Genomic DNA, 19,899 nt, shown 5'->3' with positions numbered 1-19,899 from the left:
CATACTATATGAGTACTTTCTAGCCTTTGTTTTTCATGTACAATTCTGTTTGAGAGTTTTTCCCCAGGCCAGTGTGTATTTCTGGTTTTAATGCTCCTTGCTCTTTCTTCATTTTTTAGCTAGCTTGTTTGGGGGCTTTGAAAAAGCTTTCTCATCATGTGCACTGTATATGACCTGTTCTTATAATTACATTTTGGTAACCTCTAATTTTTTTTTTTAAATTAATCTCTGAGCCTCCAAAATGAAGGGGCAAGTGGTATGTAATACAAGAACTTTTACCGACCTCTTCATCAGTTGATGTTAATTTTCAGTCTCTGTGAATATTATGTGGAATGTGAAGACTCAAACATTATTATACTTTATTTGCCCTTTGTACCTTCTTGAAGAATAACTTTTTAGTCAAATGCAGTTCGGTGACAGAATTTACCATTATTCAGACAATTGTATTTTAATGCTCACTGCTACTAGTTCTTTTTGCCGCACCAGACCCCAGCACAGAGGCAAAGGGAGACAGACACCTCTGAGCAGGTGTCAGCCCCTGGTTTTTCTGCCTCACCCTACAAGCAGTGTTGGGGCCCATACCCACTTAGATAATAAGTCATTCTTCCTTGAGTTGTAAATTTTTATTCCTCTCTATTAACTGGAATGTCTTAAATTAATTTTTAAAGAAAGATATGCAGGGAGGGATAAAGTAGGAGTTGGGGATTTGCAGATACTAACTACTACATATAGAGTAAACAACAAGGTCCTACTGTATAACACAGAGAACTATATTCAGTATCTTGTAATAAACTATAAAGGGAAAGAATATGAAAAAGAATATATATATAAGAATATATATATAAAAGAGAGATATATATACACACACACACACACACACACACATATATAACTGAATCACTTTGCTGTACACCAGAAACTAACACAACATTTTAAATGAACTATACTGCAATAAAAAGACAAAAATTTTAAAAGATATGCAAATACTTTATGTCCTGACTCTTACATGTGTAAGATATTGCCTTTCCAATGCAAAAGCACTTCAGTGTGTACAGAAACATTAGGCACCAACTCTTCTGTTCAAAATTCTGTGCTAGGCTCATACTGAAAAGGCTTTGCTCCCTAGTTCACTTTTGCTCATCTTTTTTTTTTCTTTTAGCATTATTTATATGAAATACGACACACATACAATATGCATAAACCAAACATGTGCAACATAATAATATAAAGCGAAAATCCATGTAGCCGTCCCCTGGGTGAAAAGCAGAACATTGCCAGCATCTCTTCCACTTAATCCTCTTTAACATTTAGCTTAGGAGTCATCTCCCCTTAGTCTCTGAAGCCCTCAGATGGGGTGAAGGCAGGCTCCTTGCTGCCCTGGCATAATACAGTCATTGTACTAGCTCTTCCTGTGTCTGTCTCTCTCTCCAGACCATGCTTCAGAGCAGGGACTCTTTTTTTTTTTTTTTATCTTTGTGCTCGTTACACTTAGCACAGTACCAGGCCCTCAATAAATATTTATTAAATTACTGAATGAGAGGTGTGCTTGCATAAACATTAGAAACAAAATTTAAAAGCCTGGCTTTCTGAAATCATTATATGGAACACATATGCCACAAAAACATTAATATCCTTAATATGTAAAGAGCTCTTACAAATCTATAATGAAACCACTTGAGATCCCAATGGGAAAATACATAGGTAATTCTCAAAAAGGGAATAATTGCTAAACATGAAGCATTCCAATTTACTATTCAGTATAAATTTATAAAAACAGGATATCTTTTGTTTGCTCTCAAACAGTAATATTTTTTATTAATTTTTAACACCTCTAATTTTTATTTTACACTTAGTTTAAATGCTTTGTTAGACTTCAGTAGACATTTTTACCATATTGCTCTTATGTATACATAAAAAGAAAAATAAAAGCAAAATACATTGGTAAAGGTATTTCTAAAATTTCATCACTTTCAAAAATCTAACTCTTCTGAATTACTTTTTGACTCAGAAGTTGTCTGGGCTTTTCCATGTAATTAATCTTTGCACCATTGAAAGCACTGGCAACAAGCATTTCCTTAAAGCATCCATAAAAGAACTAAAGTCATAGTGCTGGTCTCCTAAGTTAGCTTTGCAATTCTTTAAAGATAGCTCTCTTTGGACCAACTCTGGGAATGTTGTTTAATAGGTCTGATTCATCACTTCTCTCTACATCCCTCTTTATGGACTTTTGGAACCTTGTGTTTAAAAAGAATGCTACAAGGAAGGAAAGAAGGGAGAAAGAAAGGAAGGAAAGAAGAAAGAAAGAAAGAAAAAAAAAAGAAAGAAGAAAGAAAGAAAGAAAAAGAGAATTTATTCTAGGTATTTCAAACATGGGATTTAATATAAGGAATTGGTTTCCAAGAGAAAAGGGGTTATACTCAGATATCAGAAGCTGCTTTTCCTCTGGCTTGAAACCTGTAGCTTACAAAAAAAAAAAAAAAAAAGAACACTCCCCCATTGATTTTTTTTCCCCAAGCTGATGTTCTTTTACTTTCTCTCTGTCCAGCTTTGAGATATAATTGACATATAACATTGTATAAGTTTAAGCTGTACAACTTGTTGATTTGATACACTTATATATTGCAAAATGATTACCATCATAGCATTAGCTAACATGCCACATAATTACCATTTCTTTTTTGTGGTGAGAACATTTAAGATCTGCTCACTTAGCAACTGTCAAGTATGTTGCTATCAATATTGTCAGCTATAATTACCATGCTGTACATAGATGCCCAGAACTTACTCATCTTATAACTAGAAGTTTGTACACTTTGATCAACACAATACTTTTAAATGGTGAAACTCAGGACTGGTTAAGTATTTACATACCTTCTGGGTAGGAATATCAATTAGTCCAAAGCTTCCAGAAAGCAGTTGGGCAGCATGTTTTAAGAACATTAAGGTCTCCATACCCTTTGATACCGTAGTCTCAGTTCTAGGAGTCTATTCTTAAGGAAATCTGAAACGTGAACAAAGCTTTATGCTTTGTTGCTCATTACAGCCAAAACTGAACAAAATTAAATTGTCCAAAATTGGGGGAAAAATTGTGTAAGAGGATTGTGAACCATTGTTACTTTCCTCTGTATTTTCCAAAACATCTCAATGAGATGGTGTTACTTTTTAAATCTTTTGTAAAAAGTTATTAAAAGTCTGCTCAGTTGTCTGAACCCAGACACAACTTGGGTGCGCAAAAGCAGATTGTCCCGTGCCTCTCTTCTTGATTTATCCCTGGTTAGTTTGGTTTCCATGGAGAATATAATCTGGAGGGGGCTCAGATGTATGGGGTAGACCAACAATGTTGCCATTTTCTCACTGGTTGAGATTTCAGGGTGGTGGGTGGGATGGACATCAATATAGAATCACGGTGGGCCTGGAGATCCAAATTAGGTAAGTTCTTACATGCTTCCAAAGAGACATGCCTAGATTCAGGGATGTTGTCTTGGGAACTTTTGTTTTTTCCTCCGCAGATTCATTCCAAACACCTAGAATTGTACCTGGTCCAGTGTATGCATTCAGTAAATATTTTTTGAATATATGAATGAATGTTGCTTGAGCTTTTCCTGATGGCAAGATTTTTTTTTTTCTGTTTTGATTACTATTTTTCATGCCTCTATGCCAGTAATGACCTGAAAAGCTGACCCATGGTTCCCAGGGTTGTGAAAACCAGTGCTAGTGCCAAGGTCCACCTGGATAACCAATGTGTAGTCAATGTTCCTATGTCCAAAGGTTCTCTGAGATCTTCCTTTGTGCTGGGGATGGGGGAGCTATGTGCATGTGTGCGGGTCACAGGCAAGAGGGCCAGTACCCACACCACCCACTGGAGGACTTTGTTGCTAAAGTGATCACCTCACAGACTGAAGCTTCGGTCCTTACTTGGGGGCGGGGGTGTGGGTCTCATGGCCTTTGCATCAGGAAGTCAGAACCAAGCCACAGTGGAGCAGTGGATGGGGGGCAGGTAGCTTCACCAGATGAGCTCTGACGGGTCATGTTTTGCCTATTCCTGCAGCTTCGCAACAGCAAGGCAAAAGACGTCTGCTTGGACCAGGGGCCGCTGGAGAACCACACAGCAATACTGTACCCGTGCCATGGCTGGGGACCCCAGGTAGGAGCCCATCTCTGAGCAGGAAGGGAGTAAGTTCACCGGACCTACAGGGGATGTGTAGGACTTCTGGGAACTTCTGTCCTCTACTTTGGTAATTGTTACCCGTTCTGAGCAGCTGAGAGGCTTTCTGGTGGTTTCTCTATAGAGACTAGGGAAAAGATTCACAAGTGGTAGCATCAACACAAATATTAAAGAGGATCAATGGGCACATTTCCTACTGAAAGGAGACTGCATACAATTTGTGTCATTTGCTAATAGGCAAATGGATGCCACGTGTACATATGTTTAATTATAACCAAATATGCCTGTTTACAACTTCAAAGAAAGATTTAGCAGCTTCGCTCATGAGAACCTGATTGATATCTCTGTTCTGAAAGGCCATCATCAGTTTGGTGGTAAGCATGGCCTGGTCTGTAAGTGCTGGTACAAGTGCCAAGCACTGACTGAGAAGGAGAAATGTGCTTGCAGTAATATTTCAAAGAACACACGTGTCTTCTGGTCTCCCAGGAGATAGCAAAGATAACCAAAAAGGGGAAAACAATCAACCAACAAAGTAAAAATAGAGCCTGGTAAATGAATTTCCTTTGACAGCTTTGTGCTAGCCCACAGTGTGTGTGTGTGTGTGTGTGTGTGTGTGTGTGCATATATGGGTGTGTGCAGCAAGAGCTTAGCAGAAATCCTGTAGAACTGGGAGAAAATATATCCAAAAATGTCATTAGACTTGACATGCATCAAAGTTTAAACCAATTTTATGTCAACCGATAGTAATAAAAGGCAAGCTACAAACTGGGAAAACATTCAATCCCAGAGGAGCACAAGATGGTCGGTTCTAAGCCAGACTCACAATCTCTGTTTGTTCATCTGTAAAAGGAAGACATTGGACAGAATGCCCCGTAAGCTCCCTTCATCTCTCTCATGTTTTATGGACACACACCTTACGTGCCAAGTTCACGTTCATCGGTCATACGCACAGACTCTCGCATGCATTTATGGCTCATGGTTCTCTCTGCTCAGAGCACTTTTGCTTTCCCATTAAACCAGCATCTGGAAAGAGAAGAGCTGTATTTCCTTTACTATCACCGCAGGTAGTTCTCATAATCCAGACCCTCCGCTGCCTTCGGTGTGTGATGTGTCCCCTGAAAGTGGACAAGTAATGCCAGGCTGAACTTGCTCCTTTGCCCCTTGCGGTCACTCTAGGAGGCAAGCAGGCAGCATGGGGAAACTGAGGCACAGAGGAGCAAGTGCCTGTGAACAGGCTCTTTGGGGTTTTGCTGGAGCAGGCTCTCCAACACAACCCAAGCATTTTAAATTCAAATCCAGTCCATTTAATTCAAGATAATTTCCTGAGCCCTACCACTGCCTAAAAGTGCCCGCAGGAAGCAGAAGGACGACCAGGAAGCCTAGACCTGCTTCCTTCCGTGGAGAAACAGAGCTTTAGCATCAAAGGCAAGATGCACTAAAGAGCCCAGTGTCTTCATCCATTCGTTTCTTCCTTCACTCAACAGATGGGTCTTGAGCACCTACTGCAGACACTGGTGACGACTGTATTTGGCAGTTGATAAGATACAGCCCCTGCTCTCAAGTGGTTTACACTGGAGGAGGAAAAACCAGGAAACCTACAGCGTAGAAGATGTGAGAAGAGTGAGATAGCCTGGGGTGCTGGGTGCTAAGAGGCAGGAGGTGGCCCAGTTTGGCCAGGGCTTAGAATGCAAGAGAGAAAGACGTGCTGAGAGATGAGGCGGAAGAGAGATGGAGAGGCGGCTCTCCAAGGCCTCATAAGACATGTTCCAAGGCACTGGGTCTCACACGTCAGTGTTCAGCAGAATCATCTGGAAGGCTTATGACAGCACCAGCTCCTGGGCCCCATCCTCAGAGTTTCTGAGTCGGGGGGGGAGTGGGGGGGGGCTGAGATATTGCATTTCTAACAAGTTCCCAGTGATGCGATGATGCTGGCCTGGAGAGTTTGGGACTTGACCCTGAGGGCACTGGGGAGCTCTTGAAGGTTCACCTGCAGCTGCGGTGAGGGACAGTGTGGTAATGATATGTTTAGATCAGGCACAGCCAGTCCCGGAGGAGGTCAGAGAGGGATGGACGCTCTGGAGCCATCCTGACCTTCAGTCCCTACTGACTCTGCAGTTCTTGCCTCCCAGGGTCTGGAGGAGTAAAGTACCCTAAAAGTCTTGGTGGCCGGGGAAATGGAGGTGGGGAGTTGTGGCCTGAAGGGGATGGTTGTGTCAGCCATTTAAGAGGCTGCGTCTTGGGAGAGGTCAGATGACAAGCCAGTGATCCACCCCCACTAGTCTCGGGCGGGATGGCTGGGAGAGGAGATGGTGACGTGGTGGTACTGGGCCAGGAGGGCAGCTGGAGCCTGGACACTGAGCCTTGGGGATGCCCACTTCTGGGCCACCATGCTGTACGTGACCATCATTTTGGGAAATGCCAGGAGTAGCTTTTAGAACACTGAACTCCCAGGTTTCCTTGTCCGATCTTCTGAAGAGGTCCCATTTGAACTGAGTACTTATTAACTGTGAGGTAACAGACACTATCACATGCAGGTATTTGCGTAATCAAAAACCAGCCCGTGAAGCCAACTTCTGTGAATGAGAAAAGGAGTAAAGATGGTCCAATAAATGTCTCCCAGAGACCTGAGGGCTTCTTCCTATGGCTCTAAGCAGTGCCTTTTTACCTGGGTGTTTCAGGGGAAGGTTTTCTAAGCCACTCAGGAAGTTTTTGGCTGAACCTGAGGGCCAGGGCATGGAGGCAGCTGCATCTGCCTTTTGTAGCCCTGCGGCCCCCTCCTCCCAGGGCCCCCTGCCCTCCCCATGGACCCTGACTGCTCAGAACCCCCGTCTGACACCCTTGTGATGCCCACAGCTCCAAACGGTCTGGGACAGTTCCCTGAGAACTTGACCTTCCTCCCCCTTCTGTCCAGAGCCTTTACTCCTGTTGCATCCCCTCCCTCAAGGTCCCACCTGGTCACCTGCTAAACCCATCCAGCTGGAATGCCCAGGTAGCCTACCTCCCAGACAGCACAGGCGAAATGTAAGGAGAGTCTTTGCCCTGGTGACTACCTGCCTACTCCCTGCCAGGGCAGGAGCCGGGCACCAAGTTCTCCTCTCCTGCTGGGAGCCGGTGGCCTTCACAGCCCAGTACAGGGGGCTTTGTTGGGAAATATCTAGAATTCATTGTTCACCCATTCCACCTGCATGCACAACTTTTCCCAATGAATTCTCCTTCTGTTTAGTTGATGATGGAATGGCAAACCAAATCAGGCTGGTCCTTGCTCCCCCGCCCCCCAACTCTGGGATGAATTCCTGTAAGTGGGGACCATGGTCGTTTTCCATCAGCTGATGTTTTGAAAGTAGATCTAATGTTTTGTTTTGGTTTTTTTTCTCTTCCACCACATGTTCTGAATTAGAGTGCATCCTTGGTACTGCTTTCCAGCTGCCAGGCTGCCCCTTCTCACGCTCACCAAGGTTTCCTCCCCCTCCTGCCCAAACCCGCTCCCCCTAGGCTAGGAGTGTTGCCCCACCAGTCATGTGCCTTGGCATCTTTTTAAACCACTTCATAAAGTGCTGTTGGGCAAACAAACTGAATCAAAGTTCCCGTAACAAGGCAACTCCCAGAAGAAGGAATTGGTGTTCCACAGACATTGTTAGCTTAATTAATGGACTCTATGTTGTAATTTATTATCAAACAGCAATTAAACAGAGATAAAACAGGCACTGAGGAGGGTAATTTCCTGCCTTGCAACATGTGTTTGTCAGCAAGATGGAAACGGTTCCCAGCCACTCAGAGAGCCTGCTCACTCACGAGCTAGTGACCAGCCTTGCTCTTGTCTGGTTACTAATTTGCATTAGACAAACAACCGTTTCTTTTCTGAGCCAGTGTTTTATTTAAATTTTTTTTTCTTTAAACTGGCTGTCTTTTTAATCTTACAATTATTTTAAAATAAATTTTATATCACAAGCATAAAAGAAACAGATGTCAAGGGCACAGTGGCGGCCTTCGGTGTTGGCTTGAACCCATTCAGAGCGGGAGGTCTTGTCTAGGGAGGCCCAGGGCTCTCGCACACACTCCCAGCTTTTGCCATCCTGGGCCCAGGTCCCCGTGGGTCCCTTCACTGCAGCAGCCACGGTCTCCCTGCAGGGATATTGGCCGTGGGATTGTCCTCCTCTGCCAGCCTCTTACTGTTCTCTCTCCCTGCCCACCTGGTCAACCTGTCAACCTTCCCCATTCTGATTTCCCTTGAGGGCGGAGGTCAAGAAGAGAGAACAAGGTAGGCAGGGCTGGGCCCGGGGCGTCCTTCTTTAACTTCCTGGTGCTCTCAAGTCCCTGCGACCGAGCTGCTGCCCGAGGTCCCAGTGATGCAGCTTCATGGGCCAGGGCCGTGGCTGGATTGAGACAGGGAACAAAATGCTGACAATAAACCCATTTCTGGTTGGGGTAACGTTTATCCTACCAGGTAAGTAGTGACTCCCCCAGCCCCTTTGAAAGTTGAGATTCAGGTAATGCCAGGCCACTTTCCAAATCATCCTGTGACTCATGGTCTTGGATGCTGGGCTGTATATTCGTGGGAGGGGACGTGTCTCACATTCTTGAGCCCCCAGACGCTCTCTAGCTCCCAGCAAGGCATGGAAGAAAGACTTGAAGCATGCGTAGGGGCGACACATCCAACTTGAGGACCAGCTTCACTGGGAGTGTTCATGGGGACCACCCACACAGCCTCACCGATTCCAATGCGGGCTCCTCCCTCCCGAGCTGTGGACCGACCGCAGCTTCCAGCAGCCCCGCCATGGACAGAGCATGACCCGCAAGCATTTCAAGTGCAGTGGCCCTGGGGACTCCACGGAGCACTCTTTGAAAGAGCTACAAACTGTAAAGGATGTTCTTAAGACGAGGTGTGCACCTTGGAGAGGAATTGAGCAAAGTCAAGCTTTGTTCCAAGGAACCTTCCTGTCCAGTGGGTTCCTGGGAGGGTATCACAGGTCTCCCCTGTTTGTCCTTTGGTCAGTACGTTTAGTCTTCCTCTCCCCTCTTTTCTGAGAAGCTCACATTCTCTCCCTCAGTTAATTCATCAACAGAATGACAGATGAGAATTCTTTTATCCCATAATTAAATGTAATCTGATCTTGGACTTATTCCTTGATGGCTTCATCGTTTAAGCAATCCATCATCCAAACACCTTGTCACGATGATGCATTTTGCCAATAAGGCACTAGTGCCCCACGGAGTGACAGAGCTTAGCCTGTTGGGGGTACTCGGAAAATGCAGAAGTTAATGACATCCAGCAGCCTCGGCTTCCAGGTGAAGTCATGTAAGTGGTGGGGCTCAGGGGACAGAGCCATGGAGAGCACATTGGGGTTAGCACCCAGGGCAAGATGGCTCTGCCCCAGCAAACAGGCCCGTGATTCTGGGAGCAAGCCTCTCACATTCGGTAAGAAGCAAACCCTGTAATCCCTCGGTTCCTGGAAACCACCATGAGGTGAAAGCAGGGCAACCTTAGACGCTGTGGGAAAGTAGGGTTGGAGGAGCGAGGGCAGGTATTTGTTACGTTTGGGAAACCTACACACACAAAAAAAAGACAATGGAAAGCAGAAGAGACAATACCGGTGCTGAAGCGGGACATCTCGGAGGTTCTGTGCTGCAATATTTCCACTTCCCATCTTTTACGCAATATTTTGAAAAACCCTCCCCTGCATTCCGGTGCGACACTTATAAATCCGTTATGCTTCACTGCAGATTCTCTTTTTTTGTTCCTCTGACTCATCTTCTCTCCAAATATTCAAAACGTTTCTGGTTTTATTATTTCAGGGCTGTTAGCTCCTGCATCCCGGGCTGTGCCTTCATCCAGCCCGTGTGGGCATCCCTCACGCCCACCCTCTTGCCAGACCTCGAAGGAGAGCAGGGTTACTTGCTTTCTGCTCCAGAGACTTTCCCGAGACTTAGCGGGAGACCCGAGCCTCTTTCTCTGCCATCTGCTTTGCTTTGCTTTTCTATTTCCAGTCCCTGGTTCCCACTTTCTAATTATCCCTGAAAAGTAGATCTCACAGACCACATACAGGGAACAGGGATGCTTGATGTCCTAAATGGCATACAGAACTACAGACACATGTATTTGATTTTGCTTAAGGGGGACTCCAGGTTAAAGAGGAATTCCTGTACTTTTTCTCTCGCCAGAATGGGTTGATGAGCTAGTCTTTCCAGAAAATCTGAGTTACAATCATAAGTTGTTTTCCAGTGGAGATTCTTAGTTAAAATTTTACATCTCCTTAGGAGTTATTGGGTGGTGTTTGTTTGTTTGTTTTTGGCCACTCCGAGGGGCTTATGGGGCTTGTGGGGTCCTGGTTCCCCAGCCAGGGATTGAACCCAGGCCACAGCACTGAAAGCCCCGAGTCCTAACCACTGGACCGCCAGGAAATTCCCATCTCCTTAGAAGCTGAGTTAATTTTCCTCCAGACACAAAAAGTGATCCAGGCAGGTTTTATGTTGCTGTTAGGCTTGGAATAATGAACTCAGACGGAAAGCTAGGATGGTGGCCACATTAGCAACTGAGCCTTCCTACCTTGCCCAGAGCTGTTAAATTCAAAGCGAGTCACTGCCAGTCTTTTTCTTGTTCCCTAAAGGCGCAACAGCATTATGGTGAATTTGAAAAAGCCAAATTTAAATCGTCTATAATCCTACCACCCTCAGACAACCATTATCATTTCTGAGGCTCGCTTTCAGCCTTTTTTTTTTTTTTTTTTTCAAAGAAATATGCTGCTTTCTTAGGTGGTTTTCGTATCACCGAATTAATAAGGAAACGACATTGCTGCTTCTGAAGGACAAGGGGGAAGGTGAAGCCACCTAGTAAAAAGGTCTTTGCGGTCTTAACACCATGCAATGCAGCAAGCAATACAAAATGTTTGAACGGTCTTGTCCCCTGACCGTTCAGTTCAGAGTTTTGATTTCTCTTTGGAGCAGTGGTATCTGTTGAGTGATTATTTTCAAAGACATTGCTTGTTTGAAACGAAGAGGGTCTGAGAACATGGCCGATCAGAATTAAGGGTGGATCCTAATGTCGACTGAAAAAAAGTGCACCACCTAGAAGTTGAGAGTTCTGTTTTATTCGGCGGACATTCTTAGGACTTCGAGCCCGAGAGACAGCCTCTCAGATAAACGCTGAGAAAACTGTTCCAAAGAGGAAGGGGGGAACCCAGGATACGTAGGAGTTTTTACAACAACCCCAGGTAGTCAGAAGAAAAGGTTACTGTAAATAAAAGAAAACTAGACTTCTCAAGTTACGGAATTTAGCACTTTTCTATGTATGGGAAGATGCAAGAGTCTGGGCTCACTGACATCATTCGTTTGATATGCATCTCTGCTATCTGGGGCCAGTATCATGTGTTTTCTCACTCTCAGGCTGCACCGTCTAGGGTGGCTGCAGTTTGATGACTGCTAGATGGCAGGTATTCTCTGTTTCCTTCCTGAGTTCCCTCAGGGCTCACCGTCGAGGTGGCTGCAATCGCTGCAATCGCTGAGGACTGCAACATCCTTTGTTGACTGATATGGCAGGCAATATTTTATTTCTCACTAAAGAGGTTAAGGCTAGTGGAGTTTAGGCCATTGGTACAGGACGGCGGGGCCTCTGGAGTCTGGGTTTCCATCAGACGAGGCCAAAGGAAGACCCAAGTGTGGGTGGCAGAAGGTTCTAGACTGTCCTCATTGTACCATCTGCCTGGCTCAGGAGCTAGGGTTGTCCAAAGTGCCAAGTATGAGACACCTTGCTGGAATTCCACCCACACAGTGGACCACTGAGGGTGCCATAGGTGCACAGAGGTTGGTTCCAGAAGGTGTGAATGAAGGCCTTCTTCAGGTTGCTCTGTGACATGGTCTTGCCATCACCAGCCGCCTGCTGGGAGGGCCCTGCACAGACCGCTCGTGGCTTCCTCCACAGCTTCAGGGTCTTAGTGTCAGGTGACAGACTCTGCTTACAAGGGCCTCTGATCAATCATCTTGACTGCTTGATTCTGCCCCCCAAAGACTACATTCATGTCTGTGAAGTTCCTGCATGCCTGAGTCTGTGGCCCCTCCATGGAGATGTAAATGTCAATCAGCCAAATATTGAAGGTAAATCACAAGACACCTTGCAGAGAGGCTTTTTGTACAAGATGCGGGTTCTCATCTGCTCAATCTCAGTATCCCCTACTTAAATAGTTGGTTTGGCCATGAACAGGAAAGGAGATTTCAACTTGGTAGACATATGGACAGCCAAAGGGTCACGCTAGCACTCCAGATATTTTGTCATGCAGGCTCTGTTGGAGGTGAGGCTCCTGATACACTGCCAAGCTGAGCCAGGAGCTAGCCAGAGTCACACGTGGCTAGTGAAGGTCTTTGGTTCCTGCATCTTAGCAAAACTGGAAACCAGGAAATGACCCTTCACATCCTTCACCAAACGAATTCCTCCCTGGACGATGCTAAGAGAGGTATTACCTTTCTGTGTGCTCTTCTGTCCAATGGGAGTTCCACATCACACCATATGTCTCCCTTCTTCCACAAACCTCAATAATATTACAAAAAGTCCCTCTTTGTAAGAGAAAGGTCTGTGAGGAATCGGAGCGGAAAGCCACTTTTCTACTAAACTCATTCATAATTGGGAAATTCACAGTAAAATAACGCTAAGATTCTATTTCTCACCCATGATATTTGCAAAATTTTTTTACTGTGACAACATACTCTGTTGTCAAGGTTCTGGAGAAATAGCCAATGTCATAGATTGCTGGTAGAAATGCAAACTGGTGCCACCTTTCTGGAGGAGAGTTTGGTAGCACCCAACAAAGCTTCAACTTAATTTTCCACTTACTTTTTGTCCCAGCAATCCCACTTCCAGAAATCTACTCTGAAGATACATCTTCAACAACATGAAAATCCAGATGTACATTGCTGTATTGTCTGCAGTTGCAAAACGTTGGAAGCTACCTTCATGCCTAGTCATGGGAGAGAGTAGCTGAATAAGCTGTGGCACATCCACACCACGGAGTAGTATGCAGCTATGAAAATTAACAAGGGCGATTGCTATGAACTAATACAGAGTGATTTTAACATACTGTTAAGTGAAAAAGGCAAAGTAGAAAAGAGTACATATAGTATGCTAAGCCTTATTTAAGACAAATGCTAATATAAAAATAAATCCCTGTATCTGCTCCTCTGTGCAAAAAAGATGCAGGAAGGACCAACCAGAAACTAATGAGATTGGTTACCTACAGGGGGTGGGTGAGAATGGGATGGAAAGGACGTGGGGATGGAAGCAGGACAGAAGGAATGAAGGGGCACTCCTCTCTGGGTCCCTTTATACACAAATCTGACTCTTAGAACTACGATGATGTTTCAAATGGCCAAAAATAATAATAAATTCAACCAGAATGTGGGGAACAGGACCCAAAATGGAATGCCAATGGTGAAAAATGAACCTAATGAGATTATATATGAATTATGTAACCGTACGGAAGGATGGGGAAGAACATCACTAATCTAAGTAACTTTGGAACTGTTTGGACAATTTTGACTTGATCCTATAAGGTTAAAGAAAAAGGAACCACTGCATATACTGTATTCCAGTAAGTAAGCTTGTTTTCTGCAGGGGTCTGGGCTAACAATTCTGAAGCTACTGTATACATAGAGTAGGATTGAACAAGTAAGTAGGTAAAGTAGGGATAAGGAGAACCAGGTTTCTCACTGTTGGGGAGAGGGTACACACAAGGAAAAAGGGATGGTTAGACTGAATCCTGGGGCATTGGGCTGGAATGGGCAAGATCAGGATGAGTTTATTTTATATGTTATATATGCACATATATACATATATAAAATATATTTACATATATAGAAATGTAGAAATAAGTTTGTAAAAAATATAGAAAAAATAAATAAATATGTGCACAGGTTAGTATACATACATATATTTCCCAGCTCTGAGAGGGTCTAGAAGCAATGAAACCCCGGTAGCAATGAAAACATCTAGTGCCCAGATTTTGGATGATTCCAGAAGGAAAATCTTGTGATGTCAGAATAAAAGGAAATTCTGAAAAGGAGGTGGTGGCTTGTCAAACGAACACAGGAGCCACCCTGAAAGAGTTCCTAATGGCCAAAGCTGGAACTAGTTGAGCAACAAAATAAATAACAATACTATTGGAGTGCCATCCATAGAATAATTTTTAAAAAGTCCACAAGTACATACTGATATAAATAAATAAATGGTGGGAGAGAGACAGCTCTTCCTTTCAGTAGAGTCCACTTAAAAAATGTAGAAGGGGGACTTCCCTGGTGGCACAGTGGTTAAGAATCCACCTGCCAATGCAGGGGACATGGGTTCGATCCCTGGTCTGGGAAGATCCCACATGCCGCAGGGCAACTAAGCTTGTGCGCCACAACTACTGAGCCTGCACTCTAGAGCCCACGAGCCACAACTACTGAGCCCGCGTGCCACAACTACTGAAGCCCGCGCGCCTAGAGCCCGTGCTCCACAGCAAGAGAAGCCCCCGCAGTGAGAAGCCTGTGCACCGCAAGGAAGAGTAGCCCCTGCTCGCCACAACTAGAGAAATCCCATTCACAACAGTGAAGACCCAACACAGCCAAAAATAAATTTTAAAAAAAAATGTAGAAAGGATGTGGGAAATGAAAATCACCATGGCAATCATGACAGTAATAGCTCAATTTTTAAAATTTATTTATTTTATTTATATATATTTTGGCTGCATTGGGTCTTCGTTGCTGAGCGCAGGCTTTCTTTATTTGCGGTGAGCAGGGCCTACTCTTCGTTGTGGTGCGCGGGCTTCTCATTGTGGTGGCTTCTCTTGTTGCAGAGCATGGGCTCTAGGCACGCGGGCTTCAGTAGTTGTGGCACACAGGCTCAGTAGTTGTGGCTCGTGAGCTCTAGAGCGCAGGCTCAGTAGTTGTGGTGCATGGGCTTAGCTGCTCCATGACATGTGGGATCTTCCCGGACCAGGACTCAAACCCGTGTCTCCTGCATTGGCAGGCAGATTCTTAACCACTGCGCCACCAGGGAAGCCCATAACTCAATTTTTTTTAAAATGATTGTTATTCCTTATCTGGACACAAATCAACCATTACTGGATACTCAATAAAGAGTTACTGTAATTGTTCTATAAATACTATTTAGAACATATACTGTGTAATGTGTATATCATTAGTATATTATATATTTTATTTGTATAAATAAATTAAAAGTGTGTTATATAAAAATTTTTAGAAAAGAAGATATTTGCATAGCTTCAAATTATCTCCCTTTGTAAAGGGAAAATAGTAACATTACAATTGAGAAACCCAGAAGACACCACCTTAACCAAAAGATCAAGGTTAATGTCACTGGTAATAAGACACGACGAACGCCCAATCTGATGCCCTGAAGGGGCACAACATCACCTCTGGTTTTCTTGCTAAAAAGTGTATAACTATAACCTTAATTTTAATCATGAGAAGACATCAGACAAGCCCACATCGAGGGACATTCTACAAAATAGCTGTCCAGTACTCTTCAAAAGTGTCAAAGTCATTGCAAAAATAAATGAAAAAATAAATAACTGAAGAGAAAAGACAGTTCTGCCTAGACCAAAGATGAGAGTGTTTGTGAACCAAGGATCATGATTAACCAGATTTTGTATGTTTGAGGTCCCCCTAAGCCTTCAAAAGATAGAAAAATAAACAAGATTAAAACTAGTATTTTTACAAAAAACAAGCAAACAAAACTAACAAAAAACGAGAGACTGAGGAGGTCAAAGGAGACGAAGAGACATAAGCATGAAATGCAATGTGGATTCAGGATTGGATCCCGAAGAAGAAACGGACATAGTTGGAAAACCGGGGAAATTCCCACGAGGTCTGTAGATTCGTTAACAGGATTGTACCAATGTTAATTCCCTGGCTTTGCTAACTGGATCATGATGATGGAAGATGTTAACTTTAGGATAAGCTGGGTGTTAGGCATACAGGACCTCTCTGTACTATTTATGCAAGTTTTCTGTAAGACTAAAACTATTTCAACTTGAAAAGTTTTATAAAACTGTTCGGGAGGCCAAGTTGGCTGGAGCTGATGGCTGAGAGGTCGAGGAAAGGGATAAGGAGATGAAGGTGACACTCAAGTGCCCGGCTGGACGAGTAGAGCGTGGTGCCTTTTGCTGAGGTTGGGGTCCCAGGATGCTGAGTTCTGCTGTGGGCCATGTGAGTTTGGGGGCGGGGCTTTGGGAATCCCAACGTGATGTCCTCCCCAGGCAGCTGAACATTCCAACTCAGTGCTGAGGGCAGAGCTGCAGAGGCCGGTGGGGCTCCAGGTACGTCCCAGGGGACAGCAGGGCAGGGGGTCCTAGGACAGACCCTAGTGTGGCTCCACGTTTAGTGGGTGATGGGGCCAGAGCACTGGACACCAGAAAGGTGGGTGTCACACCAACCCAGGAAGAGCAGAGCCAAACACCGCTGCCCAGAGGGCCAGTAGCCAGACTGCACTGCGTGTTCAATGCAGTAACAAAAAAACCGTGGGTAAGAGGAAGCCAGACTGGATTGGGTGCAGGGGAGAAAGGGAGGTGAGGAGGTGGAGACATGATGGAGAGAACTTTCTGGAAGCTTGACTTTGAGGGAAGATGAGAAGACAGATGAAGTGGCTACGAGGGACCGGCACTTGAAAGCATGTTTAAAAGCAGAATAAGGGGAATAAAAGACTAAACAAAAAGAAACTAGCTATGTTTCTAAAACATTAGTGGAAAATCTAGAGAACAGTGAGAATTAATGCTCAGAAAGCAGATGTCTGTCATCTGAATTTGAGTAAAACTATAATTTCCCCTGCATCGAATTATGGGATATTGGAGGAGAAATGTAGGCTTTTTTTTTTTTTCCTAAGAGGAATTTATGAATTCGCCTCAACAGAGACATGGAAATCAACTGATCTACCAGCCCAGGTTTACCCTCCAAGACCTACAATTTCTAGCTCACCTAGCATAGCTTACAAGGTTGAAGCCTCCAAATTCCAGGGAAGGGCATTCTTCCAGGGAGTTCCAGGGACGTGTTCTCTCCGTGGAACATGAAGAGGCCGTGGAACATGGTGGGCAACCTACAAATGTTTAATGTTGAATGAAGGACACACAGATGGCCTATTAACTCCTGGGGCAGGGGGAAAGGGCCGGATGCTTTGGCCAAGCCTGTGTGGTGGCCCTGGGGTGAGCCCAGGGTGGCTTCAGGCTGGGACAAGCACCAGGATAGACTGGTGGGCTCAGCTGGGAGGGTGGAGATGGGCAGCATGAAAGGAACCACCGTGCCAGTGGGAGTTTTGGCTTCTAGAATCGAGGGAAAAAATATAGTGTCTTCATTGGAAAAAAAAAAGGGGGGCGTGCCCTGACTTTTGTAGGGTCATTGTCATGGGTTAAATAACATCCTGCCAATGAACGAATGAACACCCCCAGAACAAGGCCCGGAGTATAATGTGTGTTCAGTGATGATGGAAACGTCGTCCTAAATCTCTGGGGCTGGCTCCATATCAGAGCATCTTCACACCCGCTCTCAGGTGTGGACATCATAACCAGGCCCACGTCTAACTCCTCTGTTAAGGCTCTGAATTTTCGAGTGGTCCAGGCTGATCTAGGCTGGCTTCTAGCCGATGGTTTGCCTGGATTCATCAGGGAACATGCCAGGAGCAGAAAACAGGCTGAGCTTTCCTTCCCCCACTGCAGAGGCACTGCAGAAGGGGCAGAGTCCAAGATGAGAGGCCATGGGCGCTAACGCCCCAGGGCAGGCATCCGAGGAACACACAGTGGCTTTGGGGATGCTTACTATCAAGAGTCCAATTCAAGGCCCAACCCTTTCAGGAATCTGGCCCATTCCAGGCAAGGGCATGTAGGATCTGGACCAAACCAGGGAAGGGAAGTGGGGGAGGGGAGGGGAAGGACAGGAGCAGAGCAGTAGGGGATGGGGGTGTCAGGCGTCCAACCCAAAAAACCCACACACCCAGCCCAAGGGAGCTTGATGGGCTGGGTAGCTGCCTGAGGGTCCCGGGCTGCCCAACAGTATTGCTGAAGCCATTGGGGCAGCCTCCCCTGGGCAGATGGCTCTGGAGACAGTGGGAAGCCTGGAGTGGCTGAGTGTCTGGAAGGAACTAGGGCTGGGAGATGCTGGCCATGTGAGCCCACACGGGAGCCAAGAGGGAGGAAAAGGAATCTGCAGTGAAGCAGGAACAAGGCCTCAGTTCTCCACTGGTGTGTGAGGTCTGGGAAAATAAGGGTAAGAGACACACAGGGTTTACTATACACTGCATCCTCTTCTCACTAATTTGTTTGGTTCCATAACTACCCCATGAGATAAATCCTAAAATTATCCCCATTCTGAAGATGAGGAAACAGACTTCCAGAAGGCAAAGTAACTGGCCCAGGGTCATAAAATTATTTAGTGGCAGAGCTTGGATTTCTGAAACAGGCTCCAGAGTCTGGAGCCCTTAACCATATAATATGCTATCTCCTTTGATGACACAGCACAAAGCCAGGCTGCTGTTTGAATTGGCAGAATGAGAAGGTGAGACAGATTTAACTAAGATCAGCTGAAAAGGGGAAAAAAGTGTTTGCCAGCATTTCCATACCGTACCAGGATATAATCCTACCTTCCTATTTCACAGATAGAGACAAGACAGACATGCATCTGCTTACTGAAAAATAACATCTGTCTCATTGAAAAGCAGAGTCTTTGCTCCTCTGACCAATTTAGCAGTCAGGGTGAGGTCGGCAGGCATGCGTAGGAATTTGCTCCTGATCCTTGGGAAGTTGGACAGGACTATACTGCTCACCCATCCCCCGTCCCACTTGGCTCTTCCGACCCTCATCCTGGTGCTCCCCACCCTCAGGACCCCTCTCCCAGAGGCCCCCAGCTCTCGCCACAAAGCTGTGTGGTCCAGACCCTGCGATCCCCGTACCTCCAGGGACACTGCCCCAATCCATCCACTCCTGGACCCGTCTGCAGGAAAATCAACCTAAGGTTTTGTAGCACAAATATGTCTCCCCATTCATTCCAAGTAGCAAGTGCATTTTCTGGAAATACCGTGCTTGAATCCAGCATGGTGGGTCATAATGGTGGATGGGAGAAGATTGAGGAGAGACGTCCTGGGGACCATCCCACCCACCAGGAGCTGGCTCTCTCTACAGGAAATGTATCTGGTTCCATAGCATGCCTTCCAAGCTCCCAGATAGATTTTTAAATCAACTTCATTGAAGTATAAGGTCGGTACAATAAACTGCCTCTGTTTAAAGTGTACAATTTGAGGAGTTCTGGCAGGGGTACACACCTGTGGAACTCCCTGCTCAATCAAACTACAGAACATTTCCATTCCTGCTCTCCCCCCGCCCAGAGATTTCTCCTGCTCCTTTTCTCCACCTCGGCTCCCAGGCAGCCACTATGCATCCACTCTGAGATATAGTTGGAAATATTTTTTTTCTGTATTCAGTTTGAGTTCTGGCATGCCCTAGACAGTGATGGAGAAAGTCTATTTGTTTTTTAAAATGTACACATGTACACGTAGTCACCAGAAACCACTCTTATGGCTTCAGCCATGCAACAAACAAATAAATTCACCCCAAAGCAGTTTTGAATCAACGGAACCCATCTCTCTGTCTCCTGGGTAGAAGCTGGAGAAACTGCATTTTTCATTTAGCAATGGTTTTCTACCCTCACTGAGCCTGATTTTAAAGTGATAAGAAAGACCCTTAATATGAAAGCCATTGCAAGCCATG

The 19,899-nt window shown here is 45.1% G+C and overlaps 1 protein-coding gene across 1 annotated transcript in view; it reads left to right on the top strand.

Moving 5' to 3' along the window:
- The window catches only part of GALNT17 (polypeptide N-acetylgalactosaminyltransferase 17), a 446,202-nt gene that overhangs the window by 418,935 nt on the left and 7,368 nt on the right, over nt 1–19,899 (top strand). The window contains exon 9 of the mRNA XM_061207933.1: nt 4,049–4,144. Coding sequence (XP_061063916.1) covers nt 4,049–4,144 — 96 coding nt within the window. The remainder of the gene's footprint in view (nt 1–4,048; nt 4,145–19,899) is intronic.

Source organism: Eubalaena glacialis, chromosome 13, assembly GCF_028564815.1.
Source record: "Eubalaena glacialis isolate mEubGla1 chromosome 13, mEubGla1.1.hap2.+ XY, whole genome shotgun sequence".
NCBI classification, from domain to species: Eukaryota; Metazoa; Chordata; class Mammalia; order Artiodactyla; family Balaenidae; genus Eubalaena; species Eubalaena glacialis.
Note: the sequence above shows the minus strand (reverse complement) of the source record. Positions and strands in the feature narration are given on the sequence as shown.